Consider the following 15,564-nt stretch of genomic DNA (forward strand, 5'->3'; position numbering starts at 1 on the left):
TCATGGATTCTGGGAACTGTGGCGCTCATTGAATGTCATTTCTTAAGCCACTGTCATACTTTCTTCTTGTTAAAGTTCATAGTTTGAAGCCAAACAAGGAGAATTTCATAAGGGAGAAAATGGATTAGTTTTTCTTAGATGGTGGGGTTGCACAAGATGACTTCTAACTCTTAACCGCATAATTTCCAAAATCGTGGACACAGACCTGCTTTACCAATCAGATTTCAAATCATGTTAGTTCATTAACTAAAAGGTAAAATAGTAACTTGAATGCTAATCAGCTGACTAATCATTCAGCTCATCAGGACTCAGGTAAGGTCAGTATTCTCTCTTGTTGTTGGAATCCAATGCATCCAGTAGCTCGTTTGGTGGTCAATACATCCCTGAGACCTAACAGCAAAACATCTTGCTGTTACTACAAATGCTTTGTCAATGTACAGAATATAACTTAAAGTTCATCATGTGATTATGGAGCAATGAAAGGGAACCTTTTACTGTAATGACAAAATCAGCACTGAGATTCAGGTCCAGAGCATCCTCTCTGAGGTGTGGTCTTTCATTTTCTGGAGGCTTTTCTTTATTGGAAGTCATTTCAACATTGATATGTTGAGTTTTAGGTTGTGTCTCCATGGACCTCCCAATTGACTTCAATACAGCTGAAACCACAGTCTGGCACCAGAGCAAGATTCAGTGACTTAAAGTGAAACTCTCGCCAAAATGCAACCAAGGGTTTTTTTGGGAATGTACATGAGTCAAACGTTCGTTTAAAAGCATAATTACGACGAAAACACCACTTTTAAGATTGACCATATTTTCGATTTCAGGTCAAAATCATTTTCAATGGGGTGCTTGGGGCGATTTTACGATAGCATCAAAATCGGTATTTTTTAAAACACTAAGAAGGCTCGACACAACATGAAACTTTGCTTGTAGTATCACCAGGGTCTCTACACATGAACTCGAGCATTGAGAACATTGTTTGTGTACGCAGAGTTTACTAAAAAAGTTTTTGAACAACTCACGTTAGCAGATGCTTGTTCCACTCGCCGCTGTCCTGTCAGTCGAGAATCTCAGAATGCGATGTAACATGGATGAGAGTTAAGGTGGACCGCTCCTAAAGCTTAGTTCCATATAAATGCACGGATAATTCATTGTTTTGTCGTTACCGAAAAACAAGATTGACCTTGAAGTTGAAAAAGAAGCCTCATATAAGAAACAAAACTAAAATCAAAAGCCGGAAGAGTAGTTGAATAGGATAGCTGTTATAAGTAGTATACATCATATATCCTATAGTAGGACAGTAAAGTTCCACCTCAATTGTCCTCCATGTTACATCGCATTCGGAGATCGACACCTCTCGGAAAACTCAACTGCTAACTCGAGCTGTTCAAAAACTTTCTTTTTAGTAAACCACTACGAGCAAAGTTTCGATACGATAAATCTTAAAAGTGGCGCTTTGGTCGTAATTATGCTTTTCAACGAACGTTTGCCTCGGGTACATTCACAAAAAGGTTGAATTTTGTCAAGAGTTTCACTTTAATGACCCCTACTGCACACCACCATTTTATCATCATTGAGGTGGTCTGATGAAAATAAAATACACAGTAACACTTTAAATTGAAACGTTTTTAAGGACCCTCGTAAGTCCTGAACAAACACTTTTATTGTGAGATTATAAGACATTTCTAAGCGCTTATAGAAAACTTCCTAACTGTTTATAGACTCTTAAGAATGTTAATAAAAGATTGATGAGTTTAGCATCACGTATTGAGATTAACCGACCTACCTATTCAGGTCATTGTTAACCTTCACTCAGCTTTGTAGTTTCTTTATTAGGATTAATACATACTTTGTTGTTAATTTATTAACAGATAATCATGCTTTCTAGCACCTACTGTATCTAAACCGCTGTACATATCAGTCACCCTCGATGATAAATTAATTAAATCAACTACACGATTATTTTATTTGAACAATGAAAATGTCCTTCACCTCCGGAGACTCCTCCATGGTTATATGCGTTCATGATGTCGTATAAATCAGAGCGACAGGTGATGTAAAGACACAGATGAGCGTCAGAGGAACACTCTGTAGCTATAGAGGGTTGTGACATGTCTGACAGGGTGAACGATGAAAGGTAGTGCAGGACATCGGGATCTCAGCTGATCGACGGGAACTTTTCTCCTTGGAAGTGGAGCGGAAGAGTACGCGGTATGCAGCTATAAAGGTGCGGCTGTGACAGTTACATAATAAATATCATAAGAGGGGCGAGTAAACTTAGTCACCCCATCCTAATTTTGGTTATGCAATGCGGGCATTGAGGCCTCGCTGGAGAGCTAGCCATGTGAAAGCGGTTGTGACACAGCTGAACAGAAATGCAGAGATGTGCAGCAACGGCATCTCAGCAGGCCAGGTCACATAGTAGCTGTGTGTGTGTGTTTCATCTAGTTTGAGGAGTTTTTAATCATATATACTATCATATCATATCATCATCATATTTGATACATTCTGATGCTATTTAATTGTTTTACAGAAGCATAAAAAACAGAATTGAGTGGAAAACAGGAATTAGAAAGGAAATCAAAAGGCAAAATGAATATCGACTCTGTCATCCTGATGACTATCAAAGGCATCTTCACTGTCCAATATTAATTCCCTGAAGAAACAAAGAGCTGAGTTTGCTCATTTTACCCGCAATCTACAACATTAAACAGTGAAGGCATGTGGCATGACAAACACGCACCTCAATTAACTATAAGCTTCTCTGCTGAAGTCAGAGGAGAGCTCCACACAGCCAAAGTACTGATTATGATACTGAACACCTGTTTTTTTGCAGAACTCCCCTCTCTCTCTCTCTGTCGGTGAGGGATGTTTACATGAACATGAGTGCCCCAGTTTGGAGCCTTAGACCATTTTTGATCTTATTCAGGACAAGATGTTCACATGGAACAAGACTAACCTGGTTATTCATCATCGGTGTGCAGATGTGGCTTTATTTCTCAACATCTCAGCCCAAATGTTCTACACTCCATGTATCTTATCCAGGATTCTGAAACCAGCGTCCAACTTTTACATTAGCAACCCATATTCTTTATATACCAAAGACTCGTTATAACCAGGTGTGATGTTTTAGTACCACTTCCAAGGAGGTTATGTTTTCACCTGCGTCAGTTTGTTGTTTTGGTTGGTTGGTTTCCAAAAAACTTTGATGGAAGAATGTGTCTTGGCCCAGAATAGAACCCATTAATTTTTTGGTGAGGATCCAGATAAAGGGACGGATCCAGGACTTTTTCTCACTTTCTTTAACATTGCATGACAGGATGTTTTTCGTCATTTTTGGAAAAAATACAGCTATTCCTGTGGCTGGTACTATTTCTTGGCAGCTACAGGTGGTTTAAAATTTTGAGTGATTCAGCGCTCGACTGAGTAAAAGGGGACTTTCCAAGCTCTTTTGACTATCATTGTAGTTATATCATACGTTTTTAATGTTGATAAGAGAGTTGATTTTTGAGTCTCATTCACAAATTGACACTTTCGGATGGTGGCCCGCCCTGACCTACCACCCCACAGTGTCAGTTTTAGCCCCTGATGTTGATGTATGACTGCTGATTTATAAATAAAGTTTGATTGATTGAATTTAAAGTGTCACCATAATAGCCACTATGTGTAGATTTTGCATGTGATTATACCGTCTTTAAATCATCAAATTATTCTGATTGCATATGTTTATGTTAAAATAAATGAGACAACACTGGAAGAAATTGGTGTCATCTGTAAAATAAATGTCTCTGATGCAAGATAAACAGCAATCAATATTGAAATTATGATCATCTTTTTTATAGAAAATAACTTGCAAAACTTTGAAGACTCATTACAGCTTTAAAGCCATAATTAAGACACCTGCAGTAAGCCTCGATGAAAAGCTAAGTCTAACAAATGACCAAATCGACAAAATTAATTAAATATATATTTCACCATCAAAATTATTAGCTGACACGCAAATGACCAAACTATTGTTTTTAAATTAAACCATATTTTATTATGATGAAAGAAAAAACATTTTCATGTATAACCCCACACAGAGTGAACTGCAGTCCCTCTTTCAGTTCATGACAGATGCTGAACAACGTCATCAGGCATGTTGCAGTTCATAAGAATGTTCCAGTAGAAAAAAAAAACGAAAATGTGACTGAAATGAATGTGATATGACTAAAATATTGAGACATTGTAAAGAAAAACTATGAATTAAAAAAAAATTAAATAAAGAAGATGTAAGAAAACTCTTTCAGAGGTCTAAAACAAGAACAAACGCTGCATAAAGACCTCAGTTGGCTGAATCAAGTGTGTCTACGTGGGGCTGGAGCAAAGACCCCCAGTAAGTGCATGAGGTGCAAACTCTGAGGCCATTTATTAGTGAGGTGTACTGCTATTATTCTCAATCATTGATAACACAGAGCATCATGTCAAACATCTCAGACGGATAACACATGAAAGAATTATTCAGGGCATACCATTTACAAAACAAAACATAACGTGATTCCATTAAACAAAAAAAAATGAAACCAAAAATAATGCACTGAATTCCAGTGTCCTAAAGCATATACAACAGTATTCTAAGGTGCAGCAGTGAATAAGATATGACTATGCACAAAGTGAGCTTACATGCTCTTAATTAAACTATTAGAATATAGTTGTGCAATCTGAAAAACAGCCCACTCGCCTCAATCTGTGTACAAATAACACGACTTTGGACTCTCAAATTGTGTGCCGTATACGTTTGTGTCCAAGTTTGCATGCAGATGATGCAACAATCATTCCCACTGTTGAAAGAAGATGTGTAAAAGGGCTACGCATAAAAACTCAGTCAGGTGACTGATTAGTCCGAGTAGGTGGGGGTTGATTGTGGATCAATCAAACAGAGGACTTTCACTCTGGAGACGGTGTTCATGTCCCGCATGGAACCAAAAATCCACCTCGACTCGCACAATATTTAATTTCTGCCACTAGGGGTCCCTTGAAACAAAACAAAAGGCATGAATAAACACTCGGAGGAGTGATGCAGATAAACAATCCCCAATGCTGATGAAAATCTATCTAATGGTACTCAGGCTGAAAGATCCACGGTCAAGGTGATGTTTTATGTGATTAGTGTCATTCGCTGACATCCTTCTGCAGCAACTGGCAACCAAATGAAATGCCCCGTTAAACTTTCACTGGGTTTGAACTGGGTGGAAAAACATTTTGGACCTCAACAAATATATATCAAAGTATTCTTACATATTATATCTTTAAAGGATGTATTGTACCTAAGAAACATCATGCACGTCACCTCATCTTTTCCCCTAACCCTAACTGAATAGCAACCAATTCTATATTAGTTACCATGACGACTAAGGTCACCTGACTATGGATCTGCTCTCCACAGAGGTTAATGGGAAGGACTGGAGTTTCACTTGCACGCAAAATCGGACTCGGCGTATGAACTGCACACTTTGTGTATGTGTAAAGTTGTGATATTTGCAAGGAGGCTGATAAGACCGGGTTGATGAAAACATGACAAGCAACAAGTAACTAAAATATATATGTGTGTGTGTGTGTGTATATTACACACACATTATGTATATATACATAATGTGACATAAATACACACATATGTATATATATATATATATATATATATATATATATATATATATATATATATATATATATATATATATATATATATATATATATATATATATATATATATATGTGTGTGTATGTATGTATGTATGTATGTATGTATGTATGTATATATATATACATACATACAGGAATTAACTATTGGAAATAGTTCATAGTGATTTGTACAAAATACAACAGTGAGGTCTGAAAGGGTTGGCAGGGAGGCCTAGTGGTTAGAGACACTTTAACGTTAGTTACAACTGTCCCGTCCTTCAACAACACATTGAAGCCAAACCTGCTCATTCATTCACCATCAAAACAATCAGTCATCAGTCGTTAATATGAGTTTTCCGATGGAGGGAAAAACAACATGAAACAGATCAGAAAGTTTGGCTTAAACCTGAACGTCAGTTACAGACACACAAGAGAAGACACTGAGAACATTTTCTGAAAACTTTCACTGAAAAAATAGACTTTCCTACTCGTGAAGTGTCCAAATATATACATGTTTTAATTTCACTGCAGTGCGTTTATTACTTAACAACCAAAGATTCCTTTTGGAAAGTCTTTTTGGAAAAAGTGGATTGAAGATTATTCAATAAAATATTTCTGAGGTGGGCATTATGTACAGTAAATACACCCCAAGTCCCCCTTAAAAACATATCTCACAGTGTACTTTGTCCCTTTTTCAAATGAGAACATGAAATTCTGTCTTATAAACAAAAAAGAAAAAAAACTGAATTCAGTATAATGATATTTAACATTAGAATTCAGACGTGCAGCACTGCACGTGTATTTTTGTCCCTGTCTTTAAACACCAACAGTTTGTGAAACGAGTGCTTCTTAAACAACCATTAGCATTTCTCAGTGACATCAGTAACGATGTTAGTCCTAAATGATTTGTGCTTAGCTAATGGAAGTTAAATACACGGCTGGAGACTGCAGCACCAGGTTCTTCAGTGTCAGAAAGCAGCAAACATCAGGAGTCGTGCCTCTCTTTAGAACTGTGTGCCCGTGATGTCCACATCCAATCTAGTACCACAGTAGTAGGGCCCTCCCTCACCACATGGTGCACACAAGTGGACTTGACCTTGATGCATGAAGTCCTCCTGATTCAGATGGAGCTCCTGCGTTTATTGAGTCTTCTGTAGGTGTTGATGCTGTGCAGACCAGTGGAAACTGAGCTGATGCCTGAGTGGCGCTGCAGGCTGCACACGCAGCCGTTAGAGTGCAGGGGGTTGGAAAACGCCTCTCCCTGCTCCATGTAGGTGTCCGAGGTGGAGAGGTCACGTGGGATGATCATGGGTATGGAGTATTGCAGCTTCTCTCGACTCTTGTACCAAAGGCATGAGCACATGGATTGGAAGTGGAGCACCTCGGCGTAAACGTTACGTAGACCCCGGCTCGCTGCTCCTCCCCCACTACCTCCTACAGCGCTTCCTCCGCCGCAACCAGATGGTGTGGAGGAGGAGGAGGCTGGGTCTACAGAGCAGTGGATGTGTCCACTCGCCTGACCATTATGAGCGAGTAGAGCCCTCTGCTCAGCATCCCGTTTCTCGTCCTCGGCGTTCATGGTCATGAACCGCAGAACTGCTAAGTTGAGGAAGGCTCCGATCACAGCCAGGCCTGTCAGGATGTAGATGAAGCTGAAGGCCACATACTCCGGCTTGGTCTGCAGAGCATGCTCACTCTGCAGCGCCACATAGTCCCCAAAGCCAATGGTGGTGAGCGTGATGAAGCAGTAGTAGAAAGCCTGAAAGAAGCTCCATCCCTCAAAGTGGGAGAAGGCTAGTGCCCCTACGCACAGTGTGCTCATGCAGGATATGAAGCCGATGATCACCATGTTGACCATGGAGACCTCAGTACGCCTCATGCCAAGGCACTTCTTCAGGCGGTGGAGTAGGTACCTGACGAAGGTGTTGATGCGCTCACCGACGCTCTGGAACATGACCAAAGTGAGAGGGATGCCCAGGAGGGCATAGATCATGCAGAACACCTTCCCTCCATCTGTGCTGGGGGCTGCATGGCCATATCCTGAGGGGAAAAGGGAGAAAGGAGCAGGGTTACTAGGGCAGAACTAATTAAATCTACAGTGCAGAGGACAAGGGTCTGAGAAAAGAAGGCTGCAGGCTGGAAAAGATGGTCAAACCTAGAGTAGACAGATATAAACGATTTGTATTCTTCAAGCAGCTCTTCTGATAAATTCAAAGAGTTTTCATTTCACAGCAGCAGAATGCAACTGGAGATGAGAATGCACAGCATTGTGATGGCAGGAATGACCAAGTATTGATGTCGTGTATGGGAGAGAGAGCTTGAATAATTTATTGACAACTGGTCTCCGTGGAGTGGCTGCAGCTAATGAGTACTTTTGCACCTAATTAGTCCCTGTACATTTTTCCAAACCAAACAAACACAACAAGCACAAGCTGCACTGCAAATGTTTTGTTTTTGTTTATCTAATAAATTCACTTTTTACCCTGCAGTTAAATCTTTGCATTATGAAATTCTGACAGCACAACAAATAAAGTCAGCCATGTGGTTTGTGAGGGCTCTACTGAGCCCTCTCAACAGTGACACAGCCCAAAAATCCTCCCAAAGCTCGAAGTTAATTAGGCAGCTCCATGGCACAGGACATATGAAAGTTTAAAGGAAAAAGCTTTTTAAAATTTTGCTCTTATGAAAAACACAATAGCTGATAAACTATTTACTCCGTCAGAGGCGTCTTCACTCACTGAAATGGCCACGTGTAGAATACTATCCAGTGCTCACCACCAGCACCATCCAATTTCAGATATGGCATGACTCATCCTGGCTAAGTGATTCTGCACTCACACAACTGTGGGGCTCATGAATTTCAGGACAGATTTGAGTCTCCTCTGCGGCACATTTCAGCCCAAGTGTCAACCTTTTGTCTCATAACGTCATCCTCTAGCTCCAGTTGTCCCACAGGATATGGCGTCCTTGCACGCATCATCATCCTTGCCTGAAATATATTCCTCACACGTGGACCCGTTGTACACGGGAGCTGAGAGATGATGTCCCCGATAACAATGGGATCAGCAAATGGAAAAGGGTGACCAATAGTTTCAATGTAATTACTCTGGGGGTTGATTTAATTCTTTGGGCTCTGGTTTTATTGTCACACTGATCTGTGAGGGTTGAGCCATCTGTCTGTCTGGTGCCAAATCTGTTTAAAGCTTTCCCAGTTGTGCCGCCAAAATGAGAGCCATTACAACTGATGTATCTGCCTGTGAAAGGAAAAACCTGACCCGCTGAGACACTCTGCTTCTTAGTGCCATTGCTTATTTTTATTCTCGTCCCCACAAAGAAATATTACGGAGAGATGACGAGAGAGATGATGTTCTGATGAGTCGTCAGTTTTACCAGAAACCGATCCTCTGGCCAGTTAAGGATCGTTAAGATGACTTTGTAGAACTGTGAAACCGTGACGTACCCCCACAGTTAAATTAACTCAATGGATCAACACATGGATCTCACTGGCTTTTTTGCTAGCCCCCACTCTGCCTCTGTTCGGCTCGTTTTCGCATGAGAAAGGCTTCATGGTTTTGGTACTCATGCTAAAGAGGCCATATCGAACAAGACACTCAAATGGAGAAGGCAAGATAGGCGGTGGAGTTCAACTGATAGGTATCTGTCAGGTAAAATCTGACAGAGATTTTCATGGCGGTGATAGTCTGGCAGACAAGAGGAGGGGAGATCGTTGGGACCACTTTGCCCATGGCCAACTGCTTCTTTTTGGGATCCACACCCCTGGGTGCCCTGGTAATGGGCCGGAAAGCCTGAGGGTGGGCCACAATTAATTCATGTTTCATGAAAGAGACAAGAATTAGCTAGCTAACTGTATATTCGGTGGTTGTCTGGTGTAAATGGCTGCATTTGTGATGTAGCTGGTTTGAAATATAAGCTGTTGTCCTGGTAAACACACCGACCCCTTCAGCTAGGTTTGCAAAGCAGCTTGTCTGCTTTTAACCAAGGCCAGAGACACACTGGGAACAGAGAGGATGAGCAACCCCTGAGAGGAGCAGCTGAAGACCGGGGACTGAGGCTGAAGTGGTCGCTATGTTTATTGGGGAAACTACAGCTCATAAACCGCCATATCAGAAATGCAACAAAAACAGACTTAACCAGACCTACACGATGAGTCACTGGTCTGAGTCAGGCATAGAGAATGAAACCAAAGAGGGCATCCAATCAGAGGCTGAATAAGACATGAGTTGAACTTTTTCATTATAAGAAGAAGACTATGTTATTTCTTATTTCTAGTTACTACAGAATAGCATGAAGAAGTGCTGTGTCCATGTCCAGAGTTATTACAGTAGGCCTAAATATTATAAGCCACTCATTATAGAAAGAGCAGGACAGTGTGTTCAGGTGAGCATAGAGGCTGAGCTGCAGGTCTGTCAGGAGCTGTCAGCAGCAGGGAGCAGCCTATCGAGACATGGGGACGACCGGAGTGACAGCGGCGCTCATCAGCTGCGGACGCGTGTGCCGGAGGTGACAGGGCCAGCAGTCCCACCGCCGTGTGAGAGAGGAGCCCACATGACAAGCTCATCCTCCCCTCTCTTCCCCGAGCCTCACCCGCTTCCCACAACACTGACAAAGTTATCATGAGACAGGACGTCTCTACGGCTTGTCCTGGCACGCAGGGGATAAAGCCACCAGGGCCACTCGCTCTGTTTACATGGATTACAGTCACTGCTAGTGGCAGAGAAAAAGTGCAGCCTCACCGCTCTGAAAGGTGAAAAAAACAACGGACCTAGGAGGGTTGATTGACAGCTGAAGAACCCCAGACTCTTGCACCAGCTGCCTGAAGCTGACGCATTCATACTGAGCACGTGCAGCTGCAACTATTTAAACATATTTCATGGATAGATGTGGGGAAAAACACAGAGGAGACATCTGGGGAATTACAGATCGGGGTTTTCATAAGGAAACAGTTATTCCCTCTAAAATTAGCTCATTTTCTTAATTTGAGTGAGGATTGTTGCAACATATAAAAGGAGAATCAAAAGACTTTGCCGCAACCCGCGGCTGATTTTCTCATAACCTAATTTCTGTAATTATCATGTGAATGAAAATATGAAAATTGCATAACACTGAAAGGTGATAAGAGCCCTTAAATTACTTATTAGGCATCACAAACAAGCAGGTGCACCATACTTCAAACTCTCATTCCCTCCTCCCTGCTGCCTCTCATTAGCTAATCGTAATTTACAGCCGATCATTTAAGCTGAAGCCTCCAGCAACAGGCTAGTCCTAATTTAAAAATCATTTAACAGAGGGGGAAAATATTCCCTGAAGTTATCTTTGCAATTTCTAAAGCACTGCCAATATTTTTTCATTTGGTTTTAATTTGAAGTCCTCAAACACATTATTACAATCTGATTCATTTTTTTGAATCCTCTTATACTGTATTCAGCAGATGGGCGCACAGCTTTATTAAGCGCTAACCCTCAGTCAGATATTCTCAACCAAATCTCTGTTATTTCCAACACAGCTCAATCGTAGCGGTGCACCCGATATTGTTGGTGCTGGCTGTCAGTTTCACCGTTGGGTCCGGTGGCTGGTGGTCTGCCTCCACAGATGACGACTTCACTTCCTTTCAAGTGGTGTCTGCTCCTAAAACACAACATTACTGCATCCAAAGTCTTCATTACACTGATTAATTAGGTAGGGATGAAAACAGGCTTTGAAAATACATCAAAGAGCGGTATAATGTGCCTGTTAGGGCTCCAGCTCTCTGTCACTAAATTAAATTTTCATTGATTAGCAGGCACAATATGTACTCGCCAACAGGATGAGGAGCACATCCCATTCATCAAGAACATCACCTCACCTGATGCGGCAGGACGCTCAGAGAGGCAGTGCATTTATCAGGAATTTATAACAAGGGGAAGCTGTTGGAACCAATGTGTGTCTCAAAACTGTCCCCGACATGCAAACAATGTGCGCACTGGTGCGGTTAAATCACGTTATGAAACATGGCGTGTTATATACACATACACTATATCAAACAAGTCTCCACGGCGTCTCTGTAGAGGAAACTTCGGGATGTGGACTCAGTAACAGAAATGCTGGTGGCAGCGTCGCTCTGTGGGGTTCAGTGACTGATAATGTCCTCAGACATCTCTGCGCCCTGGAGACCAGCCAGCGCCACGCTCTATAATACACTCATCAGTGTATGTGTGTGTGTGGTCGTGTGGTGCAGGGTTTAATTCCAGACCGAGAGGCAAAGGTGAAAACAGTAGCCTGCTGGATTACAGGTAGAACGAAAAGGATAGCATCTCATGTGGCTAATTACTTTTGGAAATAATTCAGTGTTTGCTGTTTTAAGAACTGCTTCCTCGTATGTGTCTTCGAACCCAGTTTTCTCTAGTGTAAATTTGCCTTTTATTTTCCCGGCTTTAACCCGACATAAACTAATGCTATGCACCGAAGCATTTTCAAACCAAAATATATTCAGTGGATTATAAATATTCCCAAAGTCACAGAATAGTATATCATGGTCAGTTCTGTGGAAAATGTGTAAAAGATGAGCAATTTAACTTGAATATCTGATTGATTGGTGCATTGTTTGAATATACTGTATGGAGCAGGTTCTGTGGAAAACAGTGTGGTACACATGGGGAGTGGGGCTGTTTGGCAACCGGCCATCATATATAATTAATGGAAAATGTGAAAAGTTAAAAATACTATTTATAACATAATATCTATAAAAACGACGAAAAAAACAGGAAAACAGTGGTTTTGTTAGCAACACTTTGGTGTGATTAGCGTCTAGGTCACTGAGTAAACATCCTAGAGCTGGAAGAAGCTGTTAAAAATGTAGATTATGATGTGAGACTTTGCAAAATAACATGATTGTCCCAACTTGAAAGCGCAGTAAGTCTGTATTTTAAAGATGTGTTTGAACTCTTATCTATAATACAGTATTGTTTTTGTTGTTAACTGTTTTGTTCTACTTTTTGACACCACTGTAAATGAGGACGTGTCCTCAATGGATTAGTTCATTTTCATTGTTTTTTATTTCCATATTTGTTTTTACTCCATAGCAACTTTAAAAGACAGACACATCTGAAATACAAGCGCAAACTTTGCTTCACATCTGCCGTTAGTCAAAAACTCTTGTTGAAGGGGATTAAATGGAGCACTTTACAGAATTTACAGCTCCGCTAACAGGACATGACCGTCTGTGCGTGTCATTGTAGCGTTCAGTAAACAAATTCCTCCTGCGACGCTCTGAGGTGTTGCACAGCATCACAATATTCGGCCATATATGGCTACCCTAGTTCTTCAGCATACAGGTGGCCTGAGCAGACGTCCCGGAGTGACGCCACTCTTATCTGCGTTTACGTCGTCGCTGAAATGCCGCACAGCTCGGGGAATGTTCTGTACAAATGTGCAAATAAACACAGATCGTGTCATCTGTGTTTGGTACAGGCTGTCTTCTAGCAGCGGCTCACTCCGCTTCCCAGCATGTCTTCTCCGCGGCTCGCTTTCATCTCCAGCTGTGTCTGACCAAAGATGTCATTACGCGACCGGACAAACTGTAACTCATGGCTGCTTGTGCGCAGCAAGCATTTCCATGGTTGACACCCAAAGATGTCACATTAAAAGTCAACTATGATCCTGTATTTCCCACGAATCATGCCCCATTTCTATCCAAGACGTAGAGCCTCGGGCCCCCATCCATTCTCAGGCACAGACACCTCAAACTCCAGACGACCCCATGATTGTTTATTCAGGGACTCAAACACAGCTCTGGTCCTCCCACCTCCCTCCATTACTCCTTCCGACTTTTGACCCACAAGGCCTAGCTGACAGCCGCTGTGTAATGTCCGTGTGTGTGTGTGTGTGTGTGTGTGTGAGTGAGCGGAAAGAATTCCTGGAATTCATTTTATTGGAAGAAAATATCAATATTTTAAAGTCAATGAGTGCAGTCAAGAAAGGAGGAAGAATAAGAGTAGTGGCTTCATTTATTTTCAGTTCAGAGTTATGGATTGGAAAGAAATCGTTCCTGCTGTTCTGCTGACTTGATGTAATGTCAGTGCAGTAGTATTCAGTATTGAGAAGCTGTTGCAGAGGTGCAACATATGGTCTACAGTAGTGCCATCAGTTAATTAAATGTAATACAAAAACAACTCAAAAGCAGGCCTTATGTTCTTCATATTCAGGGAAACTATATTTGTGTCAGCGGTCTGTCATATCTAAAAACATAAAACATGAAAAACTAACCCGCATAAACATAAATGACAATCATTTCTGGTCCTTCACCTCTAAAGTTTATTATTTTGTAATAAGTTTATGCATCTAAAACCACTTGATAACAAGTATGGAAAGATTGTGGTCATGATTAAAATAAATCAATCCAAACAGTACTCCCCTGTCCATTTTCGAACCCACGGTCAACCTTCTCCGTGACAATGACTTCCTTGTGCGTGCACACCAGTTTACCAAAATTATTCCAAACATGACAATAATCTATATTTGAAACGGGTCATGTACACAAAATGTTCCATTTGGATATTCAGAATTTGGCCATCCCCATGCAGCATTCTCCAATTAAGCCAATTTTATTGGGGTTATTGGAGGATTCTGCGGACAGGGCATTCCCAATTACTGTGTTTATTGTGACACTCACCCTTTCTGCTGTTCACACCCAGCTCTGTGGACTGCCTAGCAGACAGTATTATTCTGGGGTAGAGGTGCATTTCTGGTTGGTTTTGTTGTAGTTATATCCTCTTATGTGTTGTTGTCACTCTCGACTTCCTGCTCACCTGTGTGCCCAGTTTTGTGTCTCCCCCCTGTGTTCCTGTGCTCCTCCCCCGTCTGATACCCTGCCAACACCTGTCTCACATCAGTCTCGTTAGCACCGCCCTGTTCCCAGTGTCTCTCCACCTGCACCTCATTTCCTCATTAATTTAGTTTGTATTTTAAAGCCTGTGTTGTTCTCTCACTCTTTGTTGGGTTGTGTGCTGTCATCCTGTTTTCGTCCACACGTCTTCTGTGCTCTTGTGCCTGTTCTCCAGTCCTTGTGTGTTTCCTGTATTCCTTATTTCTGGTTTGTCCTTAGTTATTGTATTACTTTGGTACTTCCTTTTTTGGTGCCAGCCATTTTGTTACTTGTATTTTGTATTTTGGACTTAGTTTTATCAGCATTAAACGCATTCGCTTCCGTTAAACAACAGCTACCATTATCGTTCAGCCACTAACATTATCTAGCAAGTGGTTGAATGCTAATGTTCAAAAACATGTCATCAAATATGTTGTTTTACCTTGACATGTGACCCAGTGTCCCTCCAGTCTTTCACTATTCCATCTGTTCAGTTTTCTTATCAATTGTGAAGTGGTGAAATGATTATAATTTGTCAGATTCCCAAGGAGAGGAAAATGACTGTGTGAAATTTGCTCTATAGCAATTCTGGCTTTTCAGAATAATTTTTCAAAAATGTCCTTCATTATATTCAGTACATATAATGATAGTCAGCTGTGTCAGTCTTTTTTATTACCCCTTAGGTTGCCGTCAGCAGACTGTCGTAAGAATAATCTCTCTAATCAAACTTTCATTATATGCACCGACAGTGAACAAGGAGCATGTCCAGCCAGTACAAGAGCAAGAGAGCAACACAGGGAGGGAAATAGCGGGATGTATTCATCACAAGCAATCTGATGTAATGCCAGAGGAGACAGCGCATTGGCAAAGCGTCTGTCTGGGTTCACTTTAACTTGGTTACCCCTGTGTGGGCTCCAAATCGGGCCCTGGGAGCATGTGCTCTCCTCCAGCTCACAGCTGAGGCTCAAACATCACAGGCCTGAAGACCAAAGCGACCAGCGGTTAGATCAGAGAGCTGCAACTCGGCTGCCAGTGCCCTGAAT

At 41.5% G+C, this 15,564-nt stretch overlaps 1 protein-coding gene across 2 annotated transcripts in view; it reads right to left on the reverse strand.

The window, feature by feature from the left end:
* Positions 1-6,157: 6,157 nt before the first annotated feature.
* Positions 6,158-15,564, reverse strand: part of kcnk3a (potassium channel, subfamily K, member 3a) — a 31,902-nt gene continuing 22,495 nt past the window's right edge. The window contains exons 1-2 of one of the 2 annotated variants that reach the window (XM_030404605.1): positions 14,330-14,463; positions 6,158-7,701 (exon numbers count right to left, since the gene is read on the reverse strand). In XM_030404605.1, coding sequence (XP_030260465.1) covers positions 6,782-7,701; positions 14,330-14,399 — 990 coding nt within the window. In that variant the 5' untranslated portion in view covers positions 14,400-14,463 and the 3' untranslated portion in view covers positions 6,158-6,781. Of the gene's footprint in view, positions 7,702-14,329; positions 14,464-15,564 lie in introns of those variants that run through there. The other variant, XM_030404603.1, reaches the window with a different exon arrangement.

This window comes from Sparus aurata, chromosome 22 (genome assembly GCF_900880675.1).
Source record: "Sparus aurata chromosome 22, fSpaAur1.1, whole genome shotgun sequence".
In the NCBI taxonomy this organism is placed as follows: Eukaryota; Metazoa; Chordata; class Actinopteri; order Spariformes; family Sparidae; genus Sparus; species Sparus aurata.